A 26,368-nucleotide genomic window follows, 5' to 3' on the forward strand; every position below is an offset into this window, starting at 1 on the left:
CCCGCATGACTAATGCTCTCCCGTGCTTTGAATTAACATTCTCTGCAAGAACTCCTATCATGGATGGTGCTTGTCACAGTAACTTAAAAACAGCTGGGGACAGGAAGGCTGCAGAACTAGTTTCATAGACAGGATGAACCTTTTTGTTGTGGTGTAGCTTCTTAAGAGGCTAGCATTAAGATTTCTGTGATCTTCCAAGTGACACAATATGTTCTGAGATAAATTGATGTGCTGCTGTATTTCTATAATACAATAAATGCTATATTTACATTTATTTATTATATATGTAATATATAATAAAACCGGCCAGTTGTATTTATGTAATTGTCAAGTTGAATACAAGAGTACTTGAGCAAAGTATTTCAGGTCCCGTTGTGTAACATGTTCATCACTGATGATAAGTATTTTGCATTTTGCTTGGAAGATTGTTATATTGCATAATTGTATGCTGTCAGGTGTTAATATAGTATTTGTGTTCTGAAAACAAAGTTAACATCCATCCAGTCTTAGCAGTATAAAATAAAAGGCAAATATCTATCAGATAGCTTAGCTTATCAGCTTGGTATGGAAGGTCCTGCTCTGTGTAGCCTATTTTAAAATATCTTGAGTGGATTCACTGATTGGTCTCACTGATTCTTCTTCAATTTTGTTGTGGTGTTTTTGTGTTTATCCACTGAATTGTTATTCAGAATTCTTTACTTTTTATGTTACTTGCAAAATCAAATCTTCGTTTTTAACAGAATCACATTATACTTTTTATTTAAAATGCCTTTTATTCCCTGTTCATGGGGATTACATTACAGACTCCCATAGTCAGAGCTGAGATGTGCTTTGTGCAGTGTGTACCCCTGCCAGCAGAAGTGCTCAGTCTGGATAAAGTTGCACTAAAAACCCTGTACATTTTTATCATTGTATCTACTTTGGCTGTATTGCTGCAAAGTTCAGTTGCTTTAAAGCTGTCACCACGAAAGAAACATTTTGCACCTGAGGAATCCTTAGAACAGTAAATGGAAATTACTGCAAAGCATGTTGTGAAATGTATTTCAGTGATGTCTACAGAATTAGTAAAGTTAAGCACAAGCAAATGTCTTTGTTAGGGCTGAGTCAATGAAAATCTAGAAAAGGCAGGAGCCTGGTTCTTTGTTATTTTCCCATGTATTAATATGCTCCTCTGTCTTCTTTCCATGCCCTCATTTTCGTGGTGGAAGAGCTGCACAAACCTGTGGGAAGACAGGTTGAAAGGATAGTGCAGAAGGCAATCTTTCCCAATGAATGACAGCTGTACTGATTGCCCAGGAGTAGAAACAGCCTTGCCTGCCCAATGAGGTTGGGTGTTATAAAAGAATGGGCAAGCTGGCCACAAGTTAAGTTGCAGTTGCATATGGAGTTGGAGCTTGAGATCCAGAGTCTGCTGGCTATGAGGAGGGTGGGGCATGCAGTCGTGCGAGGGACAGATAAGGTAAGAAGATGTGTGAGGGACAGACAGGGTAAGGGGCAGTTTGGGGTTTAGCCAGTCAGGTAGAAGGAAGAAGGAAACTTGCAGGGAGGAGTCAGTACTGTGTGAAGCTGCCTGTGAGGGAAGAAGTCAGAGCTGCCTGAAAGAAGAGAAGGCATGCTAAGTTTTTAATAAAGGACTGGTGAGGATGCCAGTCATGTCCATCTCGACATAATTGCAACACAAACCAACAGTGGTTTATCTTTGAGACTCCCATAGGAGATAGTGCAGTAAATGTCGTGCTGTAGAGAGAGAATACAACCAGTGAAACAGGATGTTCAAGAATGCTCATTTGTTTCTTTTTGAGTCTTCTCATTGCCAGTTAATATTCAAAAGTTGTAGTTTCACTGTCTGCTTGAGACCAAATTCTGGTTGCTGCAGAAGTTGTCAAGCTCTAACCATGCTACCCCACATCCTCCATTCTGGCAGGATAAACGTTTCACCATGTGATAACCCAGCCTAGAGAACTGATCTGTCTGAAAATGAATCTCTTTCGTCCTGATGAGTTCTTTTCCAGCCAGATAACTTTTGCAGGCAGAAGGGATTAGAAAGGATGAAGTAGAGGGTGAGACAATACTGTCAGGAGCAGCATGGCCTGAGATGACAATCAGGAAAGTTGACTCACACCAAACTGTAATTAGTGCTGGCACTGCAATTGCAGAGAAGGGATAGACAAAGGTTGTTGTGTGAAAAGAGTTCATGGAAAAAATGTCATATGTGTGAACTGCTGCGTTGTAGTGACCTTGGATTCCAGGAAGCAGTTCACAGCTGATCCTATATCTGGCTGCATCAGATTTGTGATTAGAAGGAAAAACTCCCACAGTGCTTAAATACAACAATGAATTTCCTGAGTGCCCCCACACATGGCCTTGGAGCAGCTAATGCTGCTGTGTATGTATGAGAAATGAGCAGCTAAATCTGGGGAGAATCCAGTGCTTTGTACATGCACATATTTCCTCCTGAAGAAGCACCTGAATTAGTGGGAAAAATTAATTTCCTTAATTAAACCTGGAAGTTAAAGTTGCAGCCAGGAATTGTTCTTAATCGACTTTCTTTGCTGCTGCCCATTAAAACACAGTACATTTGGAATAGCACTGCTGAGTTAATTCACCCTCTGAATAAAGCACGTTGTATCTAGCAGCATTAAATGTAGCTGAAGGATGCTGACTTACAGAAGTAAAGCTTCTGGGGCTTAGGGATGTAGAGGTAGTTGGCAGTTATTTTATTGTTTCTTATCTAGCTCCAACATAGCAACTTCCTAAATACTGCAGTAACCACCTGTCAAGTACTGGAATTCTTTCTGCAATGGGTTAATATGCGAGAAAACAAAATCCAGGTGTCTCTCCCTCCCCAGAGGTCCTTAAGAGTAGAAGTGCACTTTTTTTTTTTTTTTTTTTTTTTTTTTTTTTTGAGATTTGCTTCACCTTTTGCCATTCTGTGAGTGCTGCCTTGAGCTCCCAGTAACTGACATGATGATTCATTTTAAGTCATGTATCAATATCTGAAACCACAAGTGAAACCCCACTTTCCTGGCTGGCTAAAAATAAGCAAAGTTAAAGCTGTAATCCAGGGAAGCTGCTGGTGTGGGCCGCTAAATAGAGGATTGACTTAGGGAAGTGAAAGTGTCCAAAGAAAGTGTCAGAGAAATGATGTAGTTAGAGAATATATATTCCATAAAAATTGTCATTTCCTTAATTTGCCTGTAGTTGTTCTTTCTCCATCTGCAGCCCTTCTGTGGTGAGCTTTAGACTTATCTGCATGCTGCAGAGAAAGCAATAATAACTCATTTAACTGTATCTGACTTTAAAAACATCTATTAAAAGCAATTTCTGGCAGTTTGACACAGCCCCCTTTCCTTTATTTTTTTATTTTAATTTTTTCTCTGTATTTTCTCTTTGTTTTGTGAGAAACAATTCAGAGCAATTCTTGTACAGCAGTTGTATTTTACAATTTTGCAAATTCATATATGGCAACAGCGAACCATGGAGCATGCATGTCAAGGTTTATGTTTGTCACAAAGTGGTTAGTAAGTGGTGGAAATGTTCCTGGCACCAATTTGATGGGTAATGAGACGGCAGAGGAATTGTTTCTGGCATGATGAAAAAGGGCAGTTCCTGTATCGCCATAAAGCGACCATCTGCTGTGTCAGGAAGCCCTTGGTCAGCTGAACATGCAGCCATTTAGAGTGAAATACCTGGGTTTTTTCTCCATATGCTAGGAGGCACTGTGTGTTTGCAGCATTCATCTCAGGAAGGGAAGATGGGGAGGCACAGGGGATGGGGGCAGTTGCCTCAGTCCCTCAGCCTGCTATTGTGAGATATCTGTGCCTGCTCTGGTTACTGTTTGCAAATGTCCCATCACATCAAACACTGTAACTTAGGCCTGGCTACTGACAACTCTCAGATGAGAGGCCAAAGCTGAAATCAGAGTAGAGTTTGGATGTGTTTTTTCTTTAAAGGTTGTGGGTGTGATGAAAGCAGTAAAGATTATGCCTTTGTTTCTGTTATAAATGGAATGTCTTGATTATAATTATCTAGCTTATTCGAAATATAACTTGAAATTCCTTTTACTGTTTGATTAACAGCATTGCCTCGATATCTTCCAAGTTTTCACTAAGCCCTGTGCTTTTTAATGTGACATTCCCAGGAAACAGGAGGCATCATCTGTCAGAAAACAGGAAACATGAAATGATTAAATGCATTTTATTGTTTTCTGTGAAACTGTGCCCAGTTTCTCCCTCTTAATGTGGGCAGATGGAATTTTCAAGAGATTTGTTGTTATACTGAAAAGATTCAAGACTCACTTTTACATATAATATTTGTGTATGCAAAAAAAATCCTACCCCCCCCCCCCAAATTTTACTTCATTTGGATGACAAATAATAAATTATTTCTTTCTTAGCTGAAATATCAAGCTAGAAGAAATAGCTTGATTTGTTTTGTGAAAACAAGCATCAAGATGAGCTTCAGTTTGCCCACACAGCCTTGGAAATGAGAAGGCTTGAAGCTCTTGGTGGCCTCAGGTCATGTTGTGTGGGTCCCACCAAGCCTCTGGCAGGCTCACACTGCAGTGATTTACCAGCGGGAAAATGACTGAAATATCCAGGCAGAGACTGTGGGGAGGAAGTGTCTTGCAAGTGGGAATGAAAGGAAACATCCACACGTTGCTTGGCAATGGAATCTGTTTTGTTAGTCTGCTGGGGATAAGCAAACTGACTTCATATAGACAGAATTTCCTGGGGAAAAGAATTCTGGACCTAAAAAAGAGGATTCAGTTTCATTATTCAGAGTATATGCATAAAGGTTACTGTGTCAGATAAAAAATGATCATTTAGGCTGGGATTCATTACAAATGATGGTCATTCCCATTTATGCAAGTGAGCTTATTTTCAGTTTCTGGATGTTGCCATGTTCTAGAAATAGCAGTTTTGTTGCTGATCACAGAAAGATGTTGGAATATGGGTGACAGAGCCTTGTATGATGATGTATGGTTTAAATAGTAGATAGTTTAAATGAACCTTTGCGACTATAGGGCATAAGGCCACAGAAAGTATGTTTTCATCTGAAAACATGGAGATAACAGTCAAATAATTGGTGATATTTAACCAAGAACTGTCAGAAAGCTGAAATGGATTAAAGAAGAGAGAGATCACGCTTTAGAGTATAGCAAAGAAATGTGCTCCTTGCCAGTGTGTGCAACAGCAAAAAATCTAACTGATTAATAACCTTGATTTTAATTTTATTTTTCAAAATATCTTGCTTGATGTGCCAGTTTGATTAAATACATTAATTGCTTGTGGTCTGCAGTGTTTCCTGAGTGGAAAATGCTTTCCTGTTCATTGTGCCACCCAGCTATTAGATCCTGAGGTGCCAATGGAATCAAACTCATGTGTGCTTATCCCTTGTGTGATTGATTGCAGGTGATGACACAATGACAGGAGATGGGGGGGAGTACCTTAGGCCAGAAGACCTCCGGGAGCTGGGAGATGACTCCTTGCCAAGCAGCCAGTTCTTAGATGGAATGAACTACCTGAGGTACAGCTTGGAAGGAGGACGCTCAGACAGGTATTTGCCTGGATAAATCACTTTCCTCACGGTACTTGTGTGCTCATTTTGCTGTAAGTGTGGGAAATCCTTTTGCAGGGTCTCTCTGCTTGGGGTGTGCTGGTCAGCATTTGTTTACTTGGTGTGCCAGCGTGGCAGTCACTGCTTTGCAGGAGGAAGGTGTGGTCACCATCATCTCCTGCTGCCACGAGTCAGGGGATGGGTGCACAGGGGCTTTGAGCATCAGATGAGCTGACTTTTTGGAGGGGTTTGCTGGCTCAAGATATCAGGAGAGGAGCAATAGACTTGGTAATTCTGCACTGGACTGGCAGTGAGTGTATTGTCTGCAAGCACATCCACTCTTTCTGGTTCCTCATGGTCAAATTAGCAATAAAGAGAAGGAGTTGTCCTACTGACACAACTATAATAATAATCAAATAGAAATATTAGTGTGTTCAGTCCAGACAGTGTACTGATTTGCTTATATCTAACAAGTTCAACTTTAGCCTAGATATCTTTGTGGAATAATAATGCCTTGATTTAATTTTTTAAAAAATTTTAATGCTTTGATTTAATTTTTTTCTTTTGAGAGTGTCCTTATAGCCTACAAAAATATATGGAGTTCCCTTCTCAAAAGGAAAGCCTTCATTAGTGAGCATAAGGGTAGGCTCAAGCTGGCAGATCCACCCCCACAGTTCTAGTTCAGAATAGCCACCCATGCATTCCTGAGTGTAATCAGCTCTGTCTCCAGACTCACTGCTTTTAGAACTGGGGTATACTAAAGGGAATAAAAGAAAAAAAGTTAAAATCTTGGCAACAGAATTTTGAAGCTACCTCATTTTCCAGTCTTGGTCGTTATTCTGGCAGCATTTCTGAAGCTCAGTGAAACCAGTAGGATCCGATCTGTTTACTTGAGTAGGCTGGGAATTGCTTCTGGAACAAAAGATGTCAGGAAACAGTTTGGTTTGCCTCACAGCATGTGTAAATCTCATCATTCAGGTCCTGCAAGCCTGGGATCTCTGGTTTTTAGTCAGTGAGTCCACTGAAAACAAAGTGACTGTGTGGCTTTTTAACTCAGAGGAAGTTTGTGAACTACATCAGAATGCCTGAAATCAAAACCTTTTATTCTTTGAATGGTAACAAAGTTTGGGAGATTTTTAGGTTTTAAGATGTATAGAAATGATTGTGTAGGCAATTGTCAAGACAGTTAAAGTTAAGCTCAAACTTAGAATATTTTAGGTTTTAAATCTTGTCAGTAAATTTCAGTAGATTCTCTCTGACATGTCATTGGTATGGTTTATTTTGTATTGTATGAAAATTATCTCAAATTCTGTATCAAGCAAAATTTTACTGAAATGCAAAATCCTAAAGGGGGAAATAATGAAAGGAGGACAGATTTCTAACTCCATGGTCTCATTTTCTGTCACCTTCAGGTTAGTGATTTTAACAATTTTCACAGAGACTGCCTCAGTTGTTTTGCATTTCCTTTTAATGTGATTTCCATTGCATTATAATGACTTTTGTTTTTCAGGAAATTCAGTAAAGCAAGTTAGTATTAGTAGTCTAGACTCATGTAATCTTACGCATTAAACAATTTGATTTAAAAACATGTATTTTTCATTTGTAATCATCTTCCCTATTTATTTTATTTCTCTCTCCCCTTCATTTTTTTTTCCATATGCTTTCATTAGCATCATGCCCAGGTAGGTATTACATAGCATGAACACCTGTTGTCTCTATCTCCTCCTATGGCACCTGTCTCTGTTCATCCACTTTGGAGGCCTGCTGTATGCAGAAAGTTGAGTTGGAGAACCAAAGGAAAGATGCTGCTATTGAGAAACATTTTTGAGGTTGATTTATACAGTTTTCAGTGACCCCAGGGTGTTTTCTCAGCTTCGAAAGAACATATGTAAATATCCTCTTACATGTGAACAAGAGAGATGTTCAATCAGACTAGAACTTGTTAGGTCTCTGTCTAGGCTGGGAAGTGGATGTGCACTGCAAGTCCCCCAAGTCAAGCAGATTACAAACTTGGCATGGGGATGCTGGTCCTACTTTCTGGATACCACCAGAGCCCTATTCAGGGCTTGGAGGTGGGTGATATGTGCCTGTGCTCACAGGGAAGAGGCTTAGGTTCAGGAGCTTTGCAGCATTCCTGGGTTCCACAGTTCTGTCTGTGGTGCTGAGGGCTATTGGTCCCACAACCTTCAGACTTCAGATTTATCAACCGCAATTGAGAAGAGTCTGCATTTAGGTGTTGGTCTTGTGTCTGATTTAGGTAGGCTTTTTTATATTTAGTAGAATTCCTGAATACTTATGACAGTAATAAACAGTAAATCATGTGTGTTCAGTCCACAAGGGGACTGTCATTTCAACCAGTACCTTTATTCCTAAGTCTGAGCAGCACAGACCTTTAAACTCCTGGTTTGGTCTTCATTGAGCTGATCCAGCACACAGATGGGGAGTGCCATCTGAGCACTACTTTTGAAATTGACTGTAGCAGGGAATTTATATATATAATATATATAACCATATATTAGACTATAATATATAATTATGCTATAACTACCTGCAGACCTCAGTCACGATATTTGTCTGCAGATAAATCCCATCTCCCTGATGTATTTATTAGAGATTATGGACAGGTACTACATGGTGAATAGCACCATGGGCTACTTGTAGTGTTGGTGGTAGCAGTGAGGATGGACAGAATCACCATAGGGATAACCAGCCAAATGCAGTTCAGACTTCCCTTCGTTTGGTATCTATCCAGGACGTGGTGTTAGCTAAATAGTAGAACCTGCAGCTTGGATGGTGACTCACGAGCATTGCATGGCTCAGCAAACTGCTTCTGGAAGTGTCAAAGATGGAAGTGAACACAGGATAATGATGGCAAATGGGGTCTGCTACTGAGGCTTGTTCATCAACCAAAGAAAAAAATGTTCATTTTTGGTTTGATTTTTTTCTCAAGGCTTTCTGAAGGCTGACAGTTACAGTTCTGTAACATCTATCTTTGCTTCCAGTTTTATGCAATCCACCTGGGATGCTGAGCAGGCCATTGGTATAAGCTAATGATCAACAGCACTGACTATTCTTCAATGTTATATATTTCTAATAAAAATAAGATAACTATTTGTGTCTATAAATGGATCAAAAAATATGGAGTGAATGTAACTATTGTTAAAAAAGGCTGTGGTCTGAATCAGATGGTATTTGATATGCACTTAAACCACTTGAAACTCATGTCTGTAATGAACCCATGACTTTTATTGCTAACTGCTGAAAATGAATTATCCCTTAAAACTTTGTGCATCTGAATAAATGGCCTATTGTTCTCATCTGGCATGTTAGTCATTATGAGCACTACTCATGGATATGTAAGCCAGGAACACAAAACTGCTTCCTTCAGTTAGAGGTGCAATATTCTTCAAGGTCTACATCAACATCAGGGTACACGCACAACATCTGAAGGTGGATGATCTGGTTTTAAAAGTCACTGTTGTCATACTGCAGCTAGTGAATATTAAAAGAACAAAACTCATGCTTTTTGGTAGCAGAAACCCCATTTACCTCAATATGTCCTTCTGTGGTGTCTCATTTGTCTATTTTTTTTGCTTTTTGCTGGTGGATACTGCAGCTACATTCTGAGCCAGAGCTTGGAAGCAGCTTATTTACTGCCTTGCACCTCTCATTGCTACAGCAACCAGTGTTCTGTAGAGCTGTGTGTACTTACAATGAGATCAGTGCTCACACTGGGGCTGTCTCCCTGCAGATGCTGTTGGGATTCAGAGGGAGATTCTGTTTGACACAGGAGCTTGCGGCTGGCCACACTTCGCCTTGCTGTGTGTACCTTCCAGGGGACAATGTCAGGCTTACTGATTTGCAGTTTAAGGGGAGAGAGTAGGTCCTAACAGAGCTTCAGAAAAAGTCATTCTAGCTTTTCTCCAGGTGGTAGCATCCTGTTTTTCCGTAGTTGTTTGCTTGTGTGATGCAGCAGAGAAGTTCTCCAAAGAGCCTTAACAGAAATGAATGCTCTTTGTTATAAGGAAACCTTCATGCCACAAAGCCGAATCTAAAGTATTTGTGAGTATAATATAAACTTGTAATCTAGATTAATCTCTAGGTTCTGCATTTGGAAGCTAATAGATCAGTGCAAAGGCTTTGTGGCCCATGGTCAGACAGGTGGCACAACACAGGCGTGTAAAGCTGTGTTTCCCCTGACTCTGCTCTGCTGCCCCTGGAAGCTGCATGGTGTTGCTAATAGCACGCTTTTCTCATTCTCCCACTCGATCTGTCATGACACCTTTGCAACATCCTGTGTGCTGCTGATGCATTGCTCTGGCATCCTACCAACCTCCCAGCCTGCGGTCCTTCAGTTCCGACAGGTCCCACACGCTGAGCCACGCCTCCTACCTGCGCGACAGCGCCATGATCGACGACACCGTGGTCATCCCCAGCCAGCAGGTGAGCAAACCTCTCAAAGCCCCTTCTGGGCTGCAGAGATCAGGAAACAGGGAAAGCTTCTGGTGAGACTGTGCTATACGCTGCTTGGCTCATTTGGGTACAAATCTCTATTTTCCAGGCGTATTTAATGGCATACTGAGCTGTGCAGTATTGAGCTCTATTCCAAAATAAATGGATAAGCTGTGTGAATATAGCACAGGGACTGTGTTCCTAATGTTCTCCATTTTAACTGATGTTTGAATGTTGCTAATAGGCATCGTGCTACATGTTCGGGGATGTAATGAGCTCATAGCTGTTGTCCTAAAAGATACTGCCTTGAAACATACTTGTAGTTAAAAAAAAAAATAAGGAGGTTTAGGAAATGCCTTCTTAGTTAAATCACAGCATTCATTTCACTGACACCACTTGCATAAGATTACTTTAGTGAAGTCCAAAATACTAGAGTAAGGGTTTCTAATATCTTAATGCTATTAGTACTCCTTTGTTGTAAAAGAAAATGTTTAAATGCTTTAGGCGCTACTATGTGAAATACATCTTGTTTTTTTGTTCTTTGATTTAATTGTAGTAAAATGGGGTTATTTTGCTTCCCAAGGTAACAACTCTGGCCAAAGAAGCTGAAAGAAATTCCTATCGTTTAAGCTTGGGCCCTGAAATCTTGGACAATGTGGCTCTTTCTTCCAGCCCTATTCATTCAGGGTGAGTATCAATTAGCATTACACCACAATGCGAGAAACAAAGTACCTGCAGTGACATGAGCTTCAACTAATGCTTAACTAGGAGCTGTATTTTAATTCATTGCCTCCTGGAGCTGCCAATAAATTGTTATGATGTTTTAAGCTCTGACAACCAAGCAAGCTCGAGTACCAGGACTATTCACTGAAATAATTGCAAGTCACTGAGCCCTCAGTCAAGTTCAAGGGGAATGAATGTGGTAAATGACATACACACACAGGCATTTGTGTGCATTTTATGGAGAAATAAGTGCAATGCCTTTTAGAGTTAATAATAATTGACACCAAGTGCTTAATCACTCCAGATGGTCAGTACTTACCATGCTGGTGGGGTAGTTGAGGTGGGCACCAGCTCCAGTGTTTGCCTTCTAAATTACATGAATATACAAGCAACCTAAACATCGTGTGCTTTGTGCATATTTGAGCACTCTCTTCATGTACAACTGAACTCTTTGTAAGCATTTGTATTAGGCAAACTCACTGGCATAAGGAAGGTCTAAATGCAGGCCCAGCCAAGATAATATTTACAAACCTTATCCTGGCTGGCCTTAAAATCTGTGACTGCATTTGTTTCAGATGCTCTTACTGTGCTTTAAGTAATTTCAGTCTTCACACTGAATTATACATTTGTGTCCTGCCATCAGATTGGATGGGGAATGTGCAGATGAATTAAGAAGAAACTGGAGTAATTAAAAAGCATTTAATCTCTGTGGGCTGTGTACACAGCACGACTGGACAGCACAAGGGGAAAAATTATTTTTGTGAATCTTGAATAAGTTTTCTACTATCTTACAGTCTGTATTTTTAAAAAGTAGCACTGGAGTATCATTTGGAATGACAGGCAGTCCTGATCTAGAGGAGGAACGATACTGCCAGCTTGACTCGTGACATAGATGAAAATATTGTTTGTTAGCTGATCGTGGGATAGTTGATTGTGATCAGCAATGTTTGGATTTGCTTCTCATGAGGTCCAAAACTAACAAATGAAATGAAAATACTTAGTATGTAAAGTATGTATCTGTTTATATATAGGCTGGTATGAAAGCTTTAAAATTGCTTTAGTGCTTTATTCTAACCCTAGAGAGTTTGCAGATTTATTCCAAAGGATGTATAAATTTGCCTTTTCCAAAAGGTAGGTCTTTCCTGTGAGTGCAGAGCTTGGACTAAATAATTTCTAGAAGAGTGGCATTTATTTCTTGGATGTGCATTTTATTTTGTTTTGTTTTGTTTTCTAGATATGAGTGATATTCCCATCTTTTGGGATGGCCAGGATTCTAGTGGTAGGATAAAGTATCTGATTTTAATAGGAGCAACACTCTCGGCAGCCTTATATGAAATAGTGGATTTTAACACAACATAAACGATGTTCTACTTTCTATATATGCACACTAACCTGACACTAAATATTGCAATAAAGAAACCTATAAAAACAATTCCTCAGCCTTTGAAAGAGACTGTACAACACTTCATTTTGATCTTCTTTAGATTGGTCTGAGTCATTACGTTATCATAAACTGTTGGGGTGCATCTGTTTTCTTAGAAAAGTACATTGACTACTAGAGTTTTGCTTGTAAAACCTTGTTGTAAAAGTGAAACAGTTGTAGAAGTTCATAATGGTTGCACTTGCTCTGCTGGAAAAACAAATGTGTTTGTGACTCATAGCCCTGTTGTCAGCCACGCTCCCCTCCACATGAAGACACACACTGTTAGTGGGTTCTTATGAGGCAGCAGCACTGCTGACATTTAGGGCATGCAGTGAAGTGGTAGTTACCTATCACGAAATGAAACTCTTAAGCTTCTCAAAGAAATCCTAGGTAAACATTGTCAGTGGTCCTATGCAAGGCCGTGGCCTTGATTTTGCCCCAGACACTGGAAATGTATTGAATTCAGTGGTGTTTTTGAGAAATAACACATCAGCAAAGTATTGGATGGCAATTTATTTGTCACAGATGTTGTAGTTTATATTCTGTACAGTCTGAGAAGTGGCACTTGTCTCCCTGCACCATTCCCATGGTGAACCCCAAATTGCTGTAGGATTCTTACTGATCTCTCATTGTAAGGAAGTGTTCCTGTGGATCACAGTGTAACACCCCCAGGCAAAAGGATGAATTCATAGAGAGCTGTTCTCTCAATGTGAAACTTCACACATATTTCAGCCTTCTGAAATCTTCTTCCATGTCTGAAATTTCAGAAGGGAAAATGTTTTAACCATCCATTTAAATTTTAAATATAACTGTTCCTTCAATATGTTGATGGTTTCATCAGGAAGGAAGATAAAGCAAGTTCTTTTGTCAGAGTCTTTGTCAACCATTTTGAAACCCCAAAAATATTTCTCTTCTAAGAGGTAATGATCTTGTGGGGCTCAAAATCTCAACTCCTGCAGTTTCCAGATAGTTTCCTACTTTGGCTGAAGAAAAAAGTGTAAATTCCTACACTTAAACTCCCTTTCAAGCAAATCAGATTTTCTTCTTCTCAGAAAACTACTTGGTCTTATTGAGCAAAGTTAAGGATCTCTGACTGTGCCAAAAGTTTGGGCCTGAATATCCAATACAATAGTTTTATGACTTTGATGCTGATATTAGGGGGCATTGTTTATAATTTCCTGCTGGAATGTGAGAGACAGAACTACTGCCTACATAAATGCAAATATGTTTCACAGTTTTAGTCTCATGCCACATAATATCCTATTGTGGAAGAACGTATATTTTTATTATAAGTTGTTATTATTAATTATTAAGTTGGAAGGCAAAAAAAATCACTCAGCTGAAAGACTTGCAGCATTTAGACATGCTTGGCAGTACCATATTTTTATGTCCCATAAGAATATGCATGAATGGTAAAGATAAGGGTGGCTGTAAGATTATTAAAGTCTTAATGGTGTGCAAGACGATGTTCTCTTACCTGTGTTCTGGTGATACAGTGAAATTAGTTGTATAGATTATATTTCTAAGAATTTTCCTGGCAGTTGTGTAGAGGCACAGTAGATAAGAGAGCAAATCTGACATGTTGTCAGGATCATGGCACTGTGAGAAAGGAGCTTTGGGTCTGTGCTTTGATATTAACTTGATATTGTGTTCTAGAGCAAATATGCAGCAGCTCTTTGGGTTTCCAGCTCTGACTCACAGTAAAACTCCTGCTTGATGAAAGATCATGATTTCTTGTATATAACTTGCTGAGGAAGTCCCTGTTTGCTTAAGGGATGGGTCAGAGTATGTCACTACTTACATCTTGGAAATAAATTGCACAGTTGGGATATTGTTAGTGAGTTTATCTTGCTGGAAGTCATTGTTTCCATGAAAAGAGGGATTGGGCAGCTCATACTGTGACAAATAATATGAATTATCATTCTTAGCTGCATGTCTGCAAAAAAGGAGGCTGGATCCTTGCTAACAAGGTAAACAAAATGTATTTCCAGTGTTGTATTTTGAATCCATAATGTATTTTTCCCAATGCGAGATTGATTTCCTGGAAATCATTATGGAAACAGGACCTGGCAGCGACCAGCTGATAGTCATTTCTTAAATCTGAAAGTCTAAATGATTGCAAATTATGCTGCAGCTTTATGGCCTTTGTTCAGAAAGTTACAACAAGGAAAACCAGTGAGTGTGTTTCATTAATAGCAAAGCATGTTAATGGAAGAAAATGGTGATGGAGATCCGTATAATAAAAAGGGACACTGGAAAACTAATTGTCCATGTGACACTAAGTGATTACTGAGAACCTAAACAGTCAAAATGAGAGTTTGAAATTTGTTGTTTTGTGAAACAAAAGGAGGACAAGAAACATGTTGAAATGGAAGGAAGTGGAGGACTATGTATTGGTAGAGGATTTTAAGAAAAGAAAACCATGATTTGTTGTGCTATCAGGAACGCTGGCTGGAATTACCCTAGGTTACTTACCCTTTGGATCCCAGAGTCCACATTTTACATGTGGATACCTAAACCAAGCAGCATTTTCCTTTATCTGCTGCTGAAAGTTTTACTTGGAATCCAGCTGTGCATTTTAGGTGTCTGGCTTCCTGTGTGAGAATGTCCATAGAGAAACCAGATCCCTCAAGTTTCACTGCTGTACTGGTAGTGGCCACTTGGAACTGAGGCTGTTCACGTAGGCTTGTTTTCCATACTCACTTCTACCTTCCCTTGCTTCCTGTGAGGAATATGCATATATATGTATATGTTCATGTGTTTGCTTTAGAAATCTGTTTCATTTTTCCAGTATTTCAGTATTTCTTTTAACTCATTCTTTTTTTCCCCCCTTCTGTTCCTTTTTGATGTTAAACCATCTATTCTATTGCAGATGCTCTTCTCCATGTCTTGATCTTGACAACAGCAGGTGAACTTCTGCATAATTTCTTTCTTTAATACATTGCACTTCTCACCCACCCTATTTATCCTCTCCTCTTACCTCACTTCAGGATGCTTTAGTGTTTTGATAGTCTACATTAGCCAAGAGAAAAAAATAAATCTGACCAGCAGTAATAGTTATGTATGGCATGACTTCTCTTACACAGTAAGTGTCCACTTTGTCCCATCTGCTTTGGCATCTCTAACAAAGCAATTCTGGACACTTCATAAGCCCACTGCAACAAGTCTTAACAAAGCTCCTGGCTTGTTTTAACCATTGATGCATTTAACCATACTTTTCTTTTTTGGTGACGTGGTTTAATATTAATATTTAAAGAAGTAGTCTTCCCCCAGATAATTCAACACAAACCATTGTTAGTAAGTGGGCCTTTTATATCACTTGTCTGTATAAAGAACATTGCAGAGCCACTCTTTAAGCCACGTTTTCCAAATCGTGCCACCATATTTAAACTAGCAGAATAACAGCCCAGACTTAGTATATTTTCTTTTTCACACCTATTATTTGTGTGATGGTCAGTCAGTGCCTGAACCACTGGCACATTATATCCTGCGCAGAACACCTGAAGCTTAACCTTCCCAAAGGAGATTATCTTCCCTTGGTAAAATGAGTGTTAATTGGCACAGTACCTGTTCACCTCCTTCAGCTTAACTCTAGAAAGGTGAAAATTGCCTTAAGTATTAAGCTCTGCAAAATTATAAAATGGCTAGTTAAACCCCCAAACTACAAACCCGTATGTTTAGGCCATGTCACTGAATTTCTCAGCAGCTGACTGATGCAGTGAAGAGAATGTTGTCAGAAGTTAATATTGTAGCGATTTCCTATGTTAGGATCATGTTTTTTGTCCTCCTGGAATGTGAATTTTGCCTTGTTTCTGGATGGCATAGTTGCAGCCTGCTGGAAAGCACTCTGAGGTAGTTGAATGACTTTGCTGTTGACTTCAGTGGGAGCTGGATCAAGGCCTTTTTTCTGAGTTTCAGCCTCTCTCCGGTTTCCTTCTCCCGCTGAACACTTTCCGATGGCTGAAGCACCCTGAGTTTGTTTCTGCTGCTTCACACTGCGACTAACACTGAATGCTGCTATCTCCTTGTTTCCCAGTTTCTTTTATAAATAGAGATAATGTGTGCTGAGAAGTTTTGACTGTGTCTACACTGGGTGTGCTCTGGTTGGAGCTGTGTTCCCCGCTATCTGCCGAGCGCATGTGTGCCTGCGCAGCTGCTCGGGAAGAGCAACCGTACCCGAGCCCAGCGTATGGAAGTGGTGGTGGAGACTTTGTCTAGTTTGGTTCTGTGTGTTCCAAGAAAGCCCCCTCAGCTGCTGGGTTTGCATGGCTCTCCCGATGACTCTGCAGAATGAGTGCCCCCATGCTTGCGGTCGCAGCTGAAACTGAAACCCACCTGAAACTCTGTCTCTGGGAAGCTCTTGACACAACAGGGACTCCTCACAAAGCACACAACAAGTGGCTTCCTTCACCCCCTCCAGCACTGACACATCCAGTTTCCAGTGTCTTTGTTTATCCTGCTGGTATCTTTCAGATGACGATAGGTATAGAATAAACCCAAGTTAATTCTATATGAATAAAATCAGCACGGGGAATAACTCAGGCTCAGATCTGAAATGCCAGTATTTCATGAAAATACACCCCAACTTTTTGCCCCTTCTATACAATGCATATATTTTGTCTGTGCTTTGATCGAGTAGAAACTCTGAGAGCTTTTTGCTCTGCTTTCTGTAAAAGGTGTGGAAACAACCTGAAGGATTTAGGTTTTTGTGTGTGTACCCAACCACAAGGTCACTACAGCAAGTGTTACTTGATGTATCTTTCATATAGCAAGCATGTAGCTCTTAATTGCTCTAAAATTTAAGAGAATGAAATGCCCTTTGTAATTTATGAGTAAGATTACTAAATTGAGAAAGAATGGATCATGCTTGAGCTGACTGCTTTGTGTTTAACAGAAGCATGTATAGACTCCCCTGCAGTCTGTAACCAATTTCTGTAAGAGAATTGCTTTTGTACTTTATTTTTTCATTAGAAAAGTAATTCTGGTTTCCTCTTCATTCTCTTTAAAAGAGAGAAGGCAATGATTTCCCCAAACCTGATTTGTTTCACCAGTTTGGCTATTATATTGTACTACCACCTTGCCAAAGCTCAAGAAATCTCAGTATTGATCCAATTTGCAAGACTGCCAGGGTCACATGTTTGTGTCATGCTTCATTTCTAACAAAACCTTTAAAACTGGAAACAACACTTATTCAAAGGCTGTCTTAGTACTGAGAAAGATGCAGCTTTAACCTGCAATCTGCTTTGACTTTGAGTCATCACTTAATTGAATTTTAAGTTAAAGTTCCTTTAATCCCTTTTATTAACTGGGTTTTTCTTTCTTTTTTTTCCCCCTCTTGAACTCTTCTCTACCATTTGTGTTTCTCTTTAATGATCCCTCTCCTCTCCATACTCTGTACCTAGGTGGCTGATAGTGCTGCAGTAGTGTTCCATGTAGTTGGAACATGGAGTAAGGTCTGAGTTTGCTGCTTAGCTTCAGGGAGTGTATGGATATTAGGGTTGTTCATGTGCTAGTGTTATGCACTGGTTTCTTTTTGGCCATGGGAATTTAGCATGACAAGGTATCACTTACCAGAGCGATGGCTTTATCTGCCATTTATCCCTGCTAGAGTTGCTGGTTGAGTGCAATCGCTTTGTATCTCAGTCTTGTCACTTAACAACACTTGGTAATGAGGAAAAATAATGTGTGTGTGTGTGGGCAACAAAATAATTACTTTGAATTTTACATTTGCTCTATATTAGTCATACAAATTTTTCATTTTCCTAAATGTACACTTCAGAAAACATGTTTTATGTCATGCATTAGTTTTGTATGAATTATTTGTGTATTGATAGACACACTCCTTCAAAAGGGAAAAGCTTTTCCAGTCCTGGAACAGCAGTGGCCCCATCCAGATGCCCTATTATGTAGCACATAGGCAGAATAAGAGGCTGCTGTGATTCAGAAAATGCTTTCTTATGAACTATTTGCTTCACTCTCTTGCGTAGCCATAATGAAAAAATAAATATAGTAAAAAGGTGGGAAATAAGCAGAGTGGTATAGTGGAAAAGGATGTATTTTCACACTCTGTGTCTGCAAACCCTGTCTTGGTGCTCTGTCCTTCCGGGATTATGCTACAGCTCTAAAGCTCAGAAATTTTCCCCTTCAGTTTCTTTCCTTTGCACTACATTCATGCTAGTTCTCAAAAATCTCTTTCCCAGCAATTCCATGGTATTCTATGGCTGGGTTTGGGAACTGGCTTTCTGTGCTGTCTGAATAACAGACTTAGATCTTCTTTATGACAGAAACATCTGTTTTTCCAGTAAAGAATAATAATAATATCCTAGTAGTTTTATCCTAGAACTCTTGTGTCCACCTCCCAATGAGACTTAGCTCTGCCTGTTTTTCCACTCCTTGGAGTTGTGGTTGGCTCCAGTGAGAGATGGCTGAAGTGAGATAGACTTTGTGATAGATTTACTGACCCACCAAGCACATTCTGTAAATTCAAGCTGAAAGGAGTTGCAACCATACTGAAAAAAGAACCCAGAAGGGTTAGAAGGGAGATGACTTGGTTTGGATCCTCACATTTAGTGTGTCGCTCTTCTAGCAGTGAACAGTGGGTTTGGCATTGCTGAGGCAAGTAGGGACATAAGCTAAAGAGAGCATGGGACAGCAGGTCATCCAGCACTAATATTTTAGTGATGGACAGCAAAAAAAGTTGATCCTGGTGTTAGAGCATACAGTCTTGAGCATTATGTCAATAATTAAAATAACTGAATCCTAAATATTGTGTTCACGACAGCTTGCACAATGAGAAATGTGAATGCTGCTTTAATTCAGTCAGAGCTTTCGTTAGTTTCTGGGAGTTATGGGGGAGTGTTTGTGTTGCTCTTAGCAGTAGCTTTAAAATGAGAAACTCTTCTTCCAGCAGTGTCATTGACTGCCTCAGACACACCCATTGTACTGAAACATCACTCAGAACCATTTTGATAACACTAATTCACGTACTTCAGGGAGAATTGCAGCACAAGCCAAGAGCATTAGTTCAACAACTGAGCATTTAGTGTCTCTTTTTTCATCTGTGCTCTAATATGTACAAAGAATGTATTTTTGAAGAAAGCTCCCATTTTTCTCAACAAATCCCCAGACTTTTAAAGCTGTAAAATGTTTTCATTTTCTTTTTTTCCCCCCTTGTTAAAACCACAGAAACACCAACCTCTAAGGAATGAGCTAATGGTTGTACTACCCAGAGTTTTACCCTAAGCAAAGCCTAGAGGTATCTGAATGGCAGTAGACTAGGAGCCTGCATGTGTGAGACAGACTGGCATCCGTGGTGCATGGTGTGCTTCCGACTGGCGCTTGTGGCTCCTTCCCATCGTTCATCTCTGACCTGCACGGTGTGTCGAGTGTTGTGTTCTTACAGCATGTGGAATTCTTGTAGCTGTGTGGACAATGAATGGATGCAATGTTTGTTGCACAGAACGGTCAAGGGGGCAGTGGAAAAATTCCTGTATTTGTTACTCCTATTATAAGGGCTTTTCTCTATTGCAGGTACTTCAATAGCATTTCTGCGACTCCCCATTGTGCTGGTTCTATATTAGTGGCTAGAAGTAGGCCTGACACTGTTCTGTCTCATCTACTTATTTTCATTTCTAGCAACCTGACATTACTGTCCCACATCAGGCATGATCCTGTAATCAAACATTAAAAAATTTTGGAAGTAGTTCTACACCTTTCCCAAGAATGTCAAAATCTACCTGTTTGGTGTATGTGGAACAACAAAAAATTCAGCACTAGAGAAACTCCAAACCAAATTAAATTTTCCTCCCCTTTAAAGAAAAAGGAATCAATAATTTACCTTGTGCTAGAAGTAGATAGATCCCTGCAGATGACTTTCTGCATTTCTGAGTTTTCATGTGGGACATTGTATTGCCTTGCAAGGTAACACAGAAAACCCCAAATCCATAAGTAAACCATTTATATAGTGATCTAGCTCTTCTCATCTGACCAAGCCCCCGAATTTGCCTTCAAACCATAATGACATGGTGGGGTTTTTTTATATTAATAGGTGTGATAACCCCACTCATGGAGTATGAACTGTATTCATGCATTCCATAATAATTTTTTTTTAAATATCCAGACCTATTTTTCTAAGAAATTATAGCTTATAAAGTAACTAGAAAATTATACTGAGATTCTAAAAAAAACCAAAAAACCCCACAAACTAAAAAACTTGAGCCATCCAATCAGAATTGGCTTTATATTTTGGAATATTAAATATTTTTTTCAATGAGATGTATTTGCTCGGGAAGTATTTAAAGAATGCCAACTTTAAATACAACTGCTTGCAGGTACAGAGTAGCAATATTTGCACTTTGCAATGGGTACACATGCTCACATTTATTAATGTCTGCTGGTATTTTACCAACAGCAGCCCGATGACATAAGGCTTTCTGTGAAGAACTGTTGGGTAGTAGTTGGCAGTTCAATTAATAATGATCTCAGCATGATTTGGTGCTTCACATGGGACAAAGGCTTTTTCTCATTGTACCTCTTGAGCAAGAGCTCTATTTACATACATGGTTTGTACGTATGTGGAGCATAACCGAGGAGCTGGTGCTGTGCTCCGGATCTCACTGTCTGCCCTGATTTTGCAGCTTCCTGGTGAGTTTCATGGTGGACGCTCGCGGCGGCGCCATGCGGGGCTGCCGGCACAACGGGCTGCGCATCATCATCCCCCCGCGCAAGTGCACGGCGCCGACGCGCGTGACGTGCCGCCTGGTGAAGCGCCACAGGCTGGCCACCATGCCGCCCATGGTGGAGGGAGAAGGGCTGGCCAGCCGCCTCATCGAAGTGGGACCCTCTGGGGCTCAGTTCCTTGGGTAAGGGGGGCCGCCTGGCCCAAGGGAAACCTTCAGCCTCTTCCTGTGTTTGCGTTGCACTGAATCGGTTCCTTTGGCGAGCTCGGCCTGAGAAGGTTCTCTGTAGCGAACAGAGCAGTCATGTGAAATCAGAGCAGCTGTCAGGGAGCAAATCACAAAGCTTTTACACATTTTTGTTCAACATGGCTATTTCAAACATCAGCACTATGGTTTGTGTGCCTCCTTGGATATAATTGTTGTGATATTACAGTGGGAAAAGACTTTTGCAGCCAGAAAAGGCAATTCATGCTATATTTAAAAAATTAATAGTACTGAGCTGAGATAACCCCCCAAATGTGAAGCCTGCTACCTACACAACATGAGGTACAGGAGCTTGTTTTAGAGTCTTGTGTTGTGGTATCAGTAATGTGGACTATCAGGGAAGCATGGTGGATTTTTCTGGGGTTGAAATTGCTAAATTAAACAGTAGGGCACACCTGGATTTTTTTTGGCCGTTTGTTTCTTCTTATGCTGCAACACCCATAGAAAGATCAGATTTGTGTCTGCTGCTGAGCTCATCTTAACAGTTTTCAGCTGAAAGCAGTAGTTATATGCACTTTTGAAAAATTTTTTTACCAACTATTCTTCCTATCAACTGTGACATCCAAAAGGGGATGATTGAAGGAACCTCTTCTAATGCAGTCAGTAACTTCATTCAGAAACAGTAAAAAAAGTGGCTGTAAGCACCACTAGATTAAATCCATTTGGGAACAACTCAGTTGCTTTAAAATCCTGTTAAAACAGGCAGTCATCAGAGCCACCATCTTTGTTAGTGCTATCACTTATTCTTTTCACATCTTGGTCATTTCAAAAAAATAGGAGAAAGAAATCTAAAGAGCAGAAGATACTGTGCTGTCACATTCAGTCTTCCCATTATCTTTGTTACCCACAAATGGATTTTAAGTATGTCTCCCATTCTTTTTTAATGGTTTTCCTATCTGATGGGGGTACCTCCCCTGCAAGACAAGCATATAGTACAGTTTTTTCATTCTCAGATCTTTATGCCCTTCCTGGAAGCATTTTCCAAGGTGTTGTACTGGCAGTGAGATCAGAAAATTGCTGTACTGTTTGCAGGGGTGCATTCTAAGGTCCAAATCCTGCTCTCATTGAGTACACAGCCAAAACCCCCATAAGAAAGAAAAGATCCTAAATTAACAAAACTAATTTTCTGATTTGGGTCACCAAATTGTTGTGGCTAGGACGGAACCTTATTCAGTGTACAGCCTAATTCCACTCTGTGGACCAGACAGTGGCACTGGCATTCTGGCACAAAAAATACATAAAGTTTATTTATGTTCTTTCTTTCACTGCTGCTTTGGATGTACTCAGTAAACTTCATCTGCCTACGGCTCCTCCCCCACTTAATGAGGGAGAAAGCTTGGTCAGCCGAATCCTTCAGCTGGGGCCTCCTGGGACCAAATTCCTTGGGTAGGAGAGACTTGAAACAAATTGATGGATGCTGACCTCCCCATTCTTCTCCTCCTTCTGCAATATGATTTTTTTATGTCATTATGCCCATGATATTGTCCCTTTCTATCATTTGAAATTTTGTACACTTAACCCTTAGTGGACCATTTTTCAACCTTTGTGGTTTGTGGTTTTGTTTTGGTGGTATGTTTGTATCTTTTTCTTCAAGTACTGTGGCCTTCATTTTTGTTTTGGCATGAAATCTTTCTAGTTCTGTGCTTGATGTCTGTAGCAAAGCAACCTGGATTGGGACCACAGAAAAAAAAAGAATCTACTGTAAATTTTAAATTGTTTCTTTTGTATCAAGGACCAATCAATCAATAAGTTATATGTTGGATACCACCAGTGTGATAGAACACGTGGCATTTACTACATACCTGGTAACCTGTGTGAGTCCTCTAATTAAAAAAGTATATCTACAAATATCTTTATATCTTTTCTCTTATATCTAAGAGTATGTATGTATATGTATATCTCAATACAGATATATTATATGTACGCATATGTGTTGTATATGTGTGTGTGTGTATATATATATAGGCGCATATGCTGGTGCAGATGTTGATTTGCAAGGCAACAAGGCAAATTCTTATCTTTTATACTGCAATAGTAACCCAGACAATCTCCTCAGACTTCCTGTGTCTCTCCCAGGGTGTAAATCAGGAATAAATTCATTGGAATATATAGAATTACAAAGTGAAATTGGCACAGGACACAATCGCCTCTGGATTGCAATGAAATTATTCTGATTTGCACTAGTATAAGTGAGATCAGAATTTGTCCCGCTATTCCTATACATTACAGTAGATTCTCTTTGAAATGAAGTTGCACAGGTTAACCCAGACAGTAGTGACAACTAAAATGAGCATGAGTTTTTGATGGATTTGCAAAAACAATCACCAAATTTTCAGATAAGCACTATTATCTTACCAAATCTCATTCACACTGTGGAAAGAGGTGAATGCACTTTTTCATCTGTCCTTCAGCACTTACTGGGTCCCTATAACCATCTAGTCTGTGTTAGTGGCCTTCTAGTTTAGGATTATGCCAAGGTATTGCAGCTGAATAGGTAGAACTCCAGGTCACTTTGTAGCAGACTGAACAGAGTTGCTGTTAATCCTGTTTCTTCCTCTCTCCCGTGTGCATTTAATGCGCTATGTTGCTGTGCCAGGCCCGTGATTGTGGAGATTCCCCATTTTGCTGCCCTGCGTGGGAAGGAGAGAGAGCTGGTGATCCTGCGCAGCGAGAACGGGGACAGCTGGAAAGAGCATTTCTGTGAATACACTGAGGATGAACTGAACGAAATCCTGAATGGGATGGATGAAGGTATGCAGAGGCACTTGGATTTCTTCTCCTGTTCCTGTATTCCTTGTGTACCTTGGGAGTAGCAGCTTCTACCATGGCGCTCGCTTCCTTTGCAAGGGCTGCTGAAGCAATGGGACATGATGTCTCCCTTTGTGAAGGCTCCAGACTTGTTTTCTTCCGTTCCTTCTTGTAGTGTTAAACAAAAAGCTTCCATAGCAAATGTCTTTCCAAAACAAGGCAATTACCATACTGATCCTTTCGGAGCAGCTCCATGTGTGGGAGGAAATGTCAGTCACGGGTACTCCTGCTTTCTGAGAGAACAGAATGGCCTTGGGCTGTCTAGGAGCTGCAGAAGTTGTTATTAATTTGTTGTTTTGTTTTTTTGTTTTTTTTTCAAAAAACCTCACTAATTCCAAAGTAAACAAGACAGCTCACAGCATTAAAGCTGAACTCATATTTTGATACTGTTTTGAAGTTTTGTTTTGTTGATGCTAGTTCAGGATGTTGTAAATAGGTGAGGTAGAAGGGGCTGGAACCAATCCCTTTGCTTGTTTGGCTGCTCATCTTGGAGGTGTTGTCGATGTGTTCTGTTTGCTGCCTTCAGTTCATGGCTCAATCTGTCTGTCCTTTCTTGATTGCTCTGGTTTAGCTCAACACAGGGATGTGTTTCCTTTTGCCCTTATTTCTAGACAAAGTACTTTGTGTAAGTTGTGCAAAACTTTGAAAAGTTTGAGTGCATTTTGAAGGTGACTTCAAAATGAAGTTTCTATGAAACTCTGGTCTTCTGACCATCCCCTCTTCGGCCTTCAGTACTTGACACTCCAGAGGAGCTTGAGAAGAAGCGGATCTGCCGCATCATCACCCGGGATTTCCCTCAGTACTTCGCAGTGGTGTCCCGGATCAAGCAGGACAGCAACCTCATCGGGCCCGAGGGAGGGGTGCTGAGCAGCACCGTGGTCCCACAGGTGCAGGCAGTCTTCCCGGAAGGCGCGCTCACCAAGAGAATTCGCGTTGGCCTCCAGGTACAGTGAAGCATTCACAGAGTTTTGGTGACAAATCACCTTTTCTGAATGGAGAGCCAGCATACTCGGCTTGTTGTGTTAAGTGTTGTCTACAACACTTCTAGTGAAAGTAGTAAAAGAAAAACATCCATGCAAAAGTCAAAGCAAGTGGTAGAGCTTTGGATTTTCCAGTTAGTTCAGAGTCTTGTCTGTTAACTTCTGTATAACTTTGGGAAGAAATGTTGGTGATGATGTTGATATTATTGTAGGTCATGGAATTTCCTTAATGCTTCTTATTAAATGCATCAGAGAAGTATAGAATGCTGCAATAATTGAACGTGCCACTACTATTAAATGTACAGATTTTCAGTGTCAATGAACCAGTGTAACAATTCACTCCCCAGAGAGAGAAAAGTCTCCGTCCTGTCCTCCTGCTGCATGCATCCATGATTTACCTTGTCCAGTAGATTGTGCTTGTTGAAATCTCCGGGATTAGCTGAATAGCACCATAAAACAGCATAGAAGAGTTTGTTTTTACAGGAAAAAAGTGTTATAATTTGTGACTGGTTAAGTGAATTTAAACAAGGAAGGGGATAGGAAGAAGAGGCAGGCATGGAAAAGTTAAGAAAATGCGGTCTCTCCTTCTCCCTGGCAGTCAGTTATTCTGTCTGCAGATTTTCAAAGGAAATTGTGCCATTTGAAAAGTTATGGGGCTTGTGGGAAATATACAGACCCAGTTCTTTACACATCACTAGACTATTTTCAAGTAACTGCTCTGTTATTTCCTGTTGCTTCGGAAAGGCTCAACCTATGCACACTGAACTTACAAAGAAGATTTTGGGCAACAAGGCTACCTTCAGCCCCATAGTCACACTGGAGCCCAGGAGGAGGAAATTCCATAAGCCCATCACGATGACGATCCCCGTGCCCAAGGCCTCCAGTGATGGGCTCATGAATGGCTATGGAGGCGACACGCCCACTCTAAGGTTACTATGCAGCATAACAGGTAGGAGTCCTGGAGCTTTCCATGTGCATCCAGAAACTGGCAGTCCCCAGGGGCTGGAAATGCTGAATTGATTACACCCAGGGGGAGGATGGATGGAAACCTGACTGGGGCCAGAAGCTGTGAAAATAAACTACTTTGCAAACAATTCCTTTATACCAGAAATAACATTTGTTGTTTGCTCTAACAAGAGATGTGTAATGTAATCACAGACTTCGGGTTTGGTGGTTTTTCTGCATTTTCCTTACAGTTTGTTTCTTGAGACCCAACATACCTCTACCTGGCAGAGTAAGTATAGTACAGACTTAATATTGCAGGGTGCTTAGGAGGAAAATGCTGGAGTTAAACACTTCACTTGCAATGTCTCCTAAGTGATTAGCATCTGCTTCAGTCTCCCTTAAGAGACAGAAATGAGTTGCAAGCATTTAATTTAATTAATTTAACTTAATTCTGTGCTACAGGACTCATCCCTTAAAAATCGTTTGGATACTTGATTTTTTCAGAGTAAGCCCATCCAGTCCTACTGGCATTAATG

At 40.3% G+C, this 26,368-nt stretch overlaps 1 protein-coding gene across 1 annotated transcript in view; it reads left to right on the plus strand.

Annotated features, from left to right (window-relative positions):
• Nucleotides 1-26,368, plus strand: part of ANK2 (ankyrin 2) — a 155,164-nt gene that overhangs the window by 91,293 nt on the left and 37,503 nt on the right. Inside the window, exons 24-33 of the mRNA XM_056489562.1 lie at nt 5,415-5,559; nt 9,900-10,002; nt 10,595-10,698; nt 14,086-14,127; nt 15,030-15,065; nt 20,794-21,018; nt 22,387-22,485; nt 23,696-23,850; nt 24,640-24,851; nt 25,632-25,836. Of these exons, the coding sequence (XP_056345537.1) occupies nt 5,415-5,559; nt 9,900-10,002; nt 10,595-10,698; nt 14,086-14,127; nt 15,030-15,065; nt 20,794-21,018; nt 22,387-22,485; nt 23,696-23,850; nt 24,640-24,851; nt 25,632-25,836 (1,326 nt within the window). The remainder of the gene's footprint in view (nt 1-5,414; nt 5,560-9,899; nt 10,003-10,594; nt 10,699-14,085; nt 14,128-15,029; nt 15,066-20,793; nt 21,019-22,386; nt 22,486-23,695; nt 23,851-24,639; nt 24,852-25,631; nt 25,837-26,368) is intronic.

This window comes from Oenanthe melanoleuca, chromosome 4 (genome assembly GCF_029582105.1).
Source record: "Oenanthe melanoleuca isolate GR-GAL-2019-014 chromosome 4, OMel1.0, whole genome shotgun sequence".
Classification (NCBI taxonomy): Eukaryota; Metazoa; Chordata; class Aves; order Passeriformes; family Muscicapidae; genus Oenanthe; species Oenanthe melanoleuca.